The 10,000-nt window shown below is 42.6% G+C and overlaps 1 protein-coding gene across 3 annotated transcripts in view; it reads left to right on the plus strand.

Moving 5' to 3' along the window:
• Window positions 1-10,000, plus strand: part of LOC143282959 (uncharacterized) — a 21,131-nt gene that overhangs the window by 1,128 nt on the left and 10,003 nt on the right. The window contains exons 1-2 of one of the 3 annotated variants that reach the window (XM_076588885.1): window positions 1-534; window positions 690-1,399. The exon at window positions 1-534 is cut by the window's left edge and continues 1,128 nt beyond it. In XM_076588885.1, coding sequence (XP_076445000.1) covers window positions 1,309-1,399 — 91 coding nt within the window. In that variant the 5' untranslated portion in view covers window positions 1-534; window positions 690-1,308. Of the gene's footprint in view, window positions 1,400-9,334; window positions 9,555-10,000 lie in introns of all 3 variants that reach the window. The other 2 variants (XM_076588886.1, XM_076588887.1) reach the window with 2 other exon arrangements.

Below are 10,000 nucleotides of genomic sequence, written 5' to 3' on the forward strand. Positions count from 1 at the left end.
AGTGATAGATTCATCGGCAATTCACTGAAGGAGGTAGAGGAAGTAAAACAAAGCAGGTGCATGAAGCGTTACATTCAGAGGTCATCTATTGGAAGAGTTCCAGAGAAAGAGGAAGAGAAAGACAGAAAGACAAGTCAGTGAAGAGGTAAGCTTCGTGGGACGTGAAAGACAGGGGACAGTCAACGAAGTGATTGATCCTAAAGACAGAAAAAAAGACAGGGGCAGTGAAGTGATTGATTGAACAGAAGCAATTCACTGGAATAAGAAAATACAGATAGAACAGGATAGTCAGCCAAGGGACAGATTTTCATCGGTAGTCTAGTGGAAGAGCTAGAGATAATTATAGGAAGAGGAGTAGAGAAAGACAAAGACAGTGAAGCTATAGATTCACCAGCAGTATACCATTGAAGGAGCTAGAGACATAGGAAGAGGAAGGAGAAATACAGGTGGTACTGTGAAGCGATAGATTCACCAGCAACAGACCATTAGAATAGCTAGAGACACAGGGAAGAGGAGAGGATAAAGACAGAGACAGTCAAGCGATAGATTCACCAGCAACAGACCATTAGAACAGCTAGAGACACAGGGAAGAGGAGAGGATAAAGACAGTCAAGCGATAGATTCACCAGCAACAGACCATTAGAATAGCTAGAGACACAGGGAAGAGGAGTGGATATAGACAGAGACAGTCAAGCGATAGATTCACCAGCAACAGACCATTAGAACAGCTAGAGACACAGGGAAGAGGAGAGGATAAAGACAGAGACATCAAGCGATAGATTCACCAGCAACAGACCATTAGAATAGCTAGAGACACAGGGAAGAGGAGTGGATAAAGACAGAGACATCAAGCGATAGATTCACCAGCAACAGACCATTAGAACAGCTAGAGACACAGGGAAGAGGAGTGGATAAAGACAGAGACATCAAGCGATAGATTCACCAGCAACAGACCATTAGAATAGCTAGAGACACAGGGAAGAGGAGAGGATAAAGACAGAGACATCAAGCGATAGATTCACCAGCAACAGACCATTAGAACAGCTAGAGACACAGGAAGAGGATAGGATAAAGACAGAGACAGTCAAGCGATAGATTCACCAGCAACAGACCATTAGAATAGCTAGAGACACAGGGAAGAGGAGAGGATAAAGACAGAGACATCAAGCGATAGATTCACCAGCAACAGACCATTAGAACAGCTAGAGACACAGGGAAGAGGAGAGGATAAAGACAGAGACAGCCAAGCGATAGATTCACCAGCAACAGACCCCTGGATGTGACATTCCGAACGGTGCTGAAACAAACATGCGGGGACGGAGGATCCTGTCAGTGAAGTGGTGGGTTCTTCTGGCAATGTCCCTCCTGGCGTGGTATTTTCCTCGCGCGCTTTCAGAAGGTAAGGACACAACACGATCTCCTTTGCACACAAGCACGTACACACATGCATACTCGCACGCGCACAAACGCCAGCGCACACTAACACACACAGAGAGAGAGAGAGAGAGAGAGAGAGAGTGAGCGATGTTTTGAAACATACGAGCGTAATGCTGCTGCATCTTTCTTTTCTAAATGTCAGTCTTTCTTTCAGTTGTCGTGCCCACACAAAGTAATCGTAAAATCACCCCCACCCCCCACCCCTCACCCCCTCTCTCTATCACTCTCTCTCTAGTCATTGCATGCACAAAATAAGCGTAAATCACGTGCTGAGTTCATAGTCTGAAGCTTGCTTCTCTCTCTCTCTCTCTCTCTCTCTCAATGATCATTGTACGCACAAAATAATCGTAAACCTCGTGCAGAACTTTTAGTCTGAAACTCTCTCTCTCTCTCTCTCTCTCTCTCTCTCTCTCTCTCTCTCTCTTATTTTCCCTCAAGGTCCAGCGAAACGTTTTATCGGGGTGCAGCGTATGTTGATTTGTTCGAACTTAAAGGAGGCGTTCGTTGAGTAACTGAACTGAACTGAACGAAGCTGAAAGGATGCTTCGGAAGAAAGTTTACATGGCATACCAGCATTCTCGTTCATTATCTATGGGAATGTAACCATGTACAACATTTTTGGACAGAGTTTTTGAGGTACTTAAAATAGGAGGAGGAATTTTGTTTAATGTCCCGTCACACATATCGGTGATTGAAGACATTTTGTTAAAATATTTATCGGTTAGAAGGGGTGGGAGATGTGAATGGATGGAGGGTTGGGGGAAACTGGACAAATGATGGTGAAATGAGGGTGAAATTTGAAAAAAAAAAAAATTAAGTATAATTACAGGAAATTACTTAAAGGACTTTGTAAAAGAGAAGTCGTTAAACTGACAAGCGAAACAACTGATAATGAATGCAAAAAGTCAAAAAATATCACCGTTCTCAGTCACTTGTGAGGACACACTTTCGTGTACATAAGGCTTTATCAAGCTACTTAAAATAAAAGTACCTTATGACAGACTTATCCTAAATGATACACGGGTGCTTTTTGGACACAAAAATTTATTTTATATATTTTATTGATAGCTGAATTTTATGTATACACGTGTAGAATCAACAAAGTAGAACCAATACTACAAATGTTCCTAAAAAGACCTTCAAACAGGCATTTGAAGAAGACGAGTTTGCCTTTAACTATGGACAATAACACGTTTGTGTGAAAAACGGGCACTTTATAAATGTTTAGTACAAGATTAAGCTAAGCAATGCTACCTTGGAATTACGCTATTGAATAGACTAGTCGAATAGACTATAAGCTATCCACTCTGACCTTTTCTGCAGTCAACGGATCTGGCCCCAAGTATCTTTCTGAACTCATCCATATCTATACCCCGTCTCGCCAGCTCCGTTCTTCCTCTGATACTCGACTTCTCAGGATACCTCACGTCAGAAGTAAGACCTATGGACACAGATCGTTTTCTTTTCAATCGCCAAAGACGTGGAACAAGCTCCCTGATAACCTCCGTCATTCTGATTCCCTCGCATCTTTTAAATCTCGTCTCAAAACTCACCTTTTCCCTCAGCAATAAGTTCAATTGTGGCAGGTCCACAACTACATGCATGTATATGAATGTGTATTGTGTGCGCGTGTGTTTATGTAAGTTTGTGCCTGCCTATGTGTGCGTATTTGTTAGGGTAGCTGTTAGATACACATGTATGTTAAAATGTATGTATGCAGTGTGTGTGTGTGTGCGTGCGTGCGTGCGTGTGTGTGTGCGCGTGCGTGCGTGCGTGTGTGTGTGTGTGTGTGGTCACAGTTTGGTGTGCGTATGTAACATAGATATAATGTTTTATGTTATCAAAAGCGTTTTTGTAAAGCACCTAGAGCAGATTTCTGGATAGTGTGCTATATAAGTATCCATTATAATATAATAATAATAATATTGAATATGTATTGTTTTGCTGTTGTGGACTTGTCAGTACTTAGACCTTAATTATATGCTCATCCTATACTTTCAAATGCACAAAATATATGTCTTGTAATTGTAAACCTTTGTCTGAATACAAAATGTTGAGGGAAAAAAAAAAGATTCTCGTTCAGTAATAGTCTTCGTTGAGCTTGGATTTGCACCACCAAACTGACGAGTCAACATGATTATGTCTAGACTTGAACACCAAAACGCCCGCAGAAGTTTCATTCGGCATAGGAAGGCGGGGCCCAATCCTAACCTTCCGCCGCTTTTTAACCTTCCCCAACCGAAGTCAGGTATATCTACTTGAGTGGAGCGAGGAAAATCAAGGTGCTTTTTCCCAGAGCACACACAACACCGTGCCGAACCAGAGCCTAGAAATGTGATCACTGGTGAACAGATTCAGAAATCCAACGTCCAACCGATTCTGCTGCCGATTCCTCTAATAACAGATTAAAATATCGAATGAGACGATGATAAATCGAGGTCCCGTGTGCAGCATGCATTTAGCGCACGTAAAAGAACCCACGGCAACAGAAGGATTAAAATTTCGGATGAAACGATGATAAATCGAGGTCCCGTGTGCAACATGCATTTAGCGCACGTAAAAGAACCCGCAGCAACAAAAGGGTTGTCCCTGGCAAAATTCTGTAGAAAAATCCAACTTCGATAGGAAAACAAATAAAATTGCAGGCAGGAAAAAAAATACAAAACATAAAAAAGATAAATAAATAAATAAATGGGTGCCGCTCTCAATGTAGCGACGCGCTCCTCCCTGGGGAGAGTAGTCCGAATTTCTCACAGAGAAATCTGTTGTGACAGAAAAGAGTAATAGAAATACAAACACAAATACAAATAAATCTAGACATATCTCTACCCACTCCACGTTGCCCATGTAGGTATCGCACTCTACAATGGCTCCCCACTGAAGCGAGAATTAAATACAAAGTTGCGTGTCTGTGCTATTCTGCTTTCCACTCCGCAGGACCTATTTATCTTTCTGACCTTATCAGTGTTTACATTCCCACAAGAAATCTCTGCTGTTCCTCTGACGGTTACCTTTTGAAACTTCCTCGCGTCAATACAAGAACCTATGGTGAACGTTCTTTCTTCTTTGCTGCTCCTCACCTCTGGAACAACCTTCCTTATCATATCCGTGTATCTGATTCTATCTCTGATTTTCGCTCATCACTAAAGACTAATCCTTTTAAAAACCTGTCTATAAGTACTCTCAGCTTCCTTTTTTTCCAACACCACCCATGTCAGCTCACTTTGGATGTATGTAGAATGGGAAAGGGAGAGTGTGAGTGGGGGGAGGGTTTTTTGAGAGAGTGGCCATGAATGTTTTATGTTACTTGTTATATTTTTCGTTCATGTAAAGTGCCCTGAGCTCTTAGTTGTTGCTTTTTTTTTTTTTTTTTTTTTTCAGCGGTAGTTCTAATGTAAGCTTGACGACAAGCCGGTCTGAGGAAAAGAAGAGTGTCATTCGGTCTCGATCCACCTTCCAGTTCTCGTCACAAACTGTGCATGTCCACCGCAGTCGTTTTTTTATTTTTATTTTTATTTTATTTTATTTTTTTCGAATAATGGGTGCTGGCCACAAAACCATGAGTGTCAGTGTACAAAGGATTCGGGAAGGGGCGGTTTGTATATATATATATATATATATATATATATATATATATGTGTGTGTGTGTGTGTGTGTGTGTGTGTGTATAAGGGTGAAGATTTTTCCGATCTCACAGGTCAACATTTGTGCAGACCTGCTGGTGCCTAAAACCCCCCTTCGTGTGTACCACGCAAGCAGAAGATCAAATACGCACGTTAAAGATCCTGTAATCCATAATGTTAGCGTTCGGTGGGTTATGGAAACAAGAACATACCCAGCATGCACACCCCCGAAAACGGACTACGGCTGGCTGCCTATGCCTACATGGCCGGGTGAAAACGGTCATACACGAAAAAGTGTACACAAAAGTGTACATACGAGAGACTATGGAAGCTGCAGCCCACAAATGAAGAAGAAGAAGAAGATGATGATGATGATATGACCAGTGTATGTGATGTTTTCTATCTTGCGGGAGCAGCTCGTTTCCATGGCTTGAATTTTGCTGTTTAACTCACTCAGTACGGCCAGTCCTCTCTTCTCCTCTACACAGACCCCTCGGATGTCCAGTGGGTGTCTGAATGACCCAACCTTTCGCTTCCGTCGTCAGAATTGTGGTATTCTTTGTCAACATTCACCTCTTCAGTATAGGAGCTTTCCGCTTGTAATATTTTGATGATGGTAATTGGGGTGAAACGCTGTTAACGTCGTCTCTTTCGCCGTTCGTACTGAGAGAGTTAAACAGTGCGATGAAAACGAAGATTATAGTTTCAGTTTCACGGAGATGACAGAGTATGCAGACTGATCCATATGATTATGCTACAGAAACAAAAACAAAACAAGAGGCAAAGCCTTCAAGACTCACTTGTGCTTCACGCTTTATCCTGTAAAGGAATCATTAGGAGGAAAAAGAAAGAGATTATAAAAATGGTTGAAAAGTGCTCTGTATTAAATATGATGGATAAGCTTGGGAGAAGAAAAAAGAAAAGAAAAGAAAAAAATGTAATGTTTAAGATGAGAAAGATCAGTTTAAAGCAAATTAAGTCCCCTAGCATTAATTACAGAGTAATTTCCCTTTTTTACTATCTGCACCAAAACGTTTGCAAATAAATAAAACTTCCATGCTTAGGAAAAGAAGTTCCTGTTTGAACAAAAAATGATAATAATGACTGCTCTTGTTGTTGTGTCGAATATCAGATCAAAGTGCCAAGTTTAGAGAATTAAAACAAACACACAAAAAAAACCCAGTAAATGCAGTTTGCATATAATTAGGCTTCTTTTTTTTGTGCCCATCCCAGAGGTGTAATATTGTTTAAACAAGATGACTGGAAAGAACTGAATTTTTCCTATTTTTATGCCTCATTTGGTGTCAACTGACAAAGTATTTGCAGAGAAAATGTCAATGTTAAAGTTTACCACGGACACACAGACCCCCCCCCCCCCACACACACACACACACACACACACAGACAACCGAACACCGGGTTAAGACATAGACTTACTTTCTTTACACAAGTGAGTCAAAAAGAGGGAGGGCGGGGGGGGGGGGGGGAGGGAATAGGAAATGGCCAATATCGAAAGCGAGCTAAAGAATAAAAGGAACCAGCGCATGATTAAAGCAAAACAAATGAGATGATACAGTATGCTAGGGAGAAAGATATGCACTGTACGAGCTGAATGTGTGGCCGAAATAACACCCCGACGAAAAAGAAAGAAAGAGAGAACAGAAAGAACACGACATGAAGAAAGAAAGAAAGAAAGAAAGAAAAAAGAAAACCAAGAATATACAAACAAAAAAAAGTAATTAAACAAATAACTTCTTCTTTTTCTTCGTTCGTGGGCTGCAGCTCCCACGTTCACTCCTATGTACACGAGTGGGCTTTTCCGTGTATGACCCTTTTTACCCCGCCATGTAGGCAGCCATACTCCGTTTTCGGGGTGGGGGGGTGGTTGTGGTGGTGCATGCTAGGTATGTTCTTGTTTCCGTTACCCGCCGAACGCTAACATGGATAACAGGATCTATAATGTGCGTATTTGATCTTCTGCGTGCGTAAACACACGAAGGGGGTTTAAGCACAAGCAGGTCTGCACATATTTTTGACCTGGGAGATCGGAAAAATCTCCACCCTTTATCCACCAGGCGCCGTTACCGAGATTCGAATCCGGGACCCTCAGATAGAAAGTCCAACGCTTTAACCACTCGGTTGGTGCGACCGTCATTATTACAACAATTACTAACACTTATCTTTTATTCGTATTATCGTCATCATTATCATTATTATAGTTTGTTTTTTAACACTATTTTTATCATTTTCATATATCTCTCAGACAGGTGGCTCGCTGCGATTGCGGTGAGTCATACATACATCTATACACGTGCATTCGGTAACTAATGTAAATAATTAATTGAATACTAGAAACCTACTCACCCATGCACACAGACACAAGCACAACACACACACACGCCCACACACACACACACACACACACACACACACACACACACACACACACACACACACACACACACACACACACACACACAACCCAATCAGAAATTCAAGAAGCCCATTCATTTTATAATCATCAAGATTGTCGGTAAGTTTTGAAAGACGTTTTTGTTCATACATTTAGACTTAACTTGAGAAAAAAAAATCGTGAAGAAAGAAAGGAGACATAAAGAAAAAAAAAGGGGGGGCGGGGGGGAATAAGTTAAAAGAAGGAAGGAGGAAACAAAAGGAAGAAGAAGAAAAAAAAAAAAAAAGACGAAAGAAGACATACAAGGAAATAAAGTCAAGAAGCGAAACTTCGCCATGGACAATAGGGAAGGCAAGTGCACGCCAAACCAGAAACTCACGTCCCACACACTATACGCTAGGCTCCCGATAATGGCATGTTAATAATCAATGCATTGCGACTGATGATGGTGATAGTGATGATGACGATGACGATGACAGTGATGACGACGGTGATGGTGACGCTGACGATGATGGTGATAATGGTTATGACGATGATGGTGATGATGATGATGATGGAGTACGTGGTTGTGATGGTGGTGGTGGTGGTGATGATGGTGTTGGTGACGACGACGGCGGCGACGACGACGACGACGACAATGACAATGACAAGGACGACGACGATGATGATGATGATGATGTACGTGGTTGTGATGGTGGTGGTGGTGGTGTTGGTGTTGGTGACGACAATGACCAGGACGATGATGATGATGATGATGTTGATGATGATGGTGGTGGTGGCGGTGGTGATGGTGTTGGTGATGACGACGACGACGACAATGACAAGGACGACGACGACGATGATGATGATGATGATGATGATTACTGGCCAACATCCTTCCCGCTAGTTCCCTCTTGACCCCCCCTCCCCCCCCCACCCCCACTCCCCCCCCCCCTCCTTCACCTTCTTCATCCCCCCTTCTTCCGCCCACATCATGTGACTGAATCGTCGTGTGGGCCAATAATTTGTTTCACACACTCCTTATGTGAATTCCTTTTTTATCCTGAAACAATCGTCGGGTTATTTCCTTGTTGTTGTTTTTTTTGGGGGGGTGAGGGGGGTGAGGGGGTGGGCTGAGGGTGCGAGGGGGTGGGGGCGAGGGGTAGAGGGGGGCTTTTTGCCTGTTGTTGTTTTCAAGCATACAGTTTTCAAGCTGTTCTTTATGATAAGCCCGAAAAAAGGAAGACTTTCTTTGCACACCGTGTTTCATACAATGAATGATTCTCTCTCTCTCTCTCTCTCTCTCTCTCTCCCTCTGTGTGTGTGTGTGTGTGTGTGTGTGTGCGTGTGTGTTTGAACTGTCAGTCATTACCATTGTATCATTTTCCCACGGATAGGGGCATGAAAAGCAAAGAACAGTCACCGATTATCTGTAGCACTACACTGACCCCCAGAAAAACAAAAACAAAAAACAAACAAACGGAGAAGCAGAGACAAATAATTTCTTTTTATTCGATAACCCCATCCCTCACCTGAACCCCTACCGCCCCCTTCCCTTCCCCTCTCCGGCCCCCAATATATGTGTGTGTGTGTGTGTGTGTGTGTGTCTGTCCGTGTGTGCGTGTGTGTGTGTGTGTGTGTGCCTGTATGCACGCGCGCGTGCGTGCGTTTGGAAACGCGTGCGTTTGTGTGTATATATATATATATATATATATATGTATGTATGTATGTATGTATACATGTGTGTGCGTGCGTGCGTGCGTGCGTGTGTGTGTATGAATGTGTGTTTGTGTGTTCGCGCAGTCCTGCGCCTGCGGAAGCGTGCATTTTATGCTTCTTTTTCTTTTTTCTTTATCAATTTTTTTCTTCTTTTTTTTTTCAGAGACAATTCACAGTGTCACCAATCTAAGCCATTCTTGCCCACCGAATAAGAATGTGGTGATTCGAAATGCCTACTTTCACAAAGGCGGCGAAGAGTTCTCTCTCCAACTGCTGCGTATGATCTACAACCTTCTTGACACAAACAACGCCACCGTCAGGGAAATGGTCGTGAGGAAGTTAAAAGAGAAAAAAGAACTACACGATTACGTACGAATGCCTGGGTAAAGAGTGAGACAACTCGAACTCGCATGTTTTACTGCATGATAAAAAAAACAAAAACAAAAACAAAAAAAACTGGAAGCTTCTGTTCACTATGCCCTCACGATTAAACCAGCATGAAATTCTGATCGGTCCGCCATTAAAGTTTACACTTTGCAAGGACATAGCATCTGAGTTACTTTGAGCAAGGGGTTGGGTGTGGGAATGGTGGGGGGGGGGGGGAGTGGGGGGAGGCGGGGGGGGGGGGGGGGGGGGGGGGGTGAACGGCGCACTGTTTGCGACATTAAAGTTTGTGGGGTTTTTTTGTTAGTCACGCCATACAATTAAAATAGATTATCCCATAGTTCCGTGTTCATTTATAGTGCAATGTCTATAGGGGGCTTATCTTATTCTCAACGCGAGTTAAATGTTATAATAACAAGCTCAGACTCGGCAAGCTAACTGACAT

The sequence above is a fragment of the Babylonia areolata genome, chromosome 6, assembly GCF_041734735.1.
Source record: "Babylonia areolata isolate BAREFJ2019XMU chromosome 6, ASM4173473v1, whole genome shotgun sequence".
Taxonomy (NCBI): Eukaryota; Metazoa; Mollusca; class Gastropoda; order Neogastropoda; family Buccinidae; genus Babylonia; species Babylonia areolata.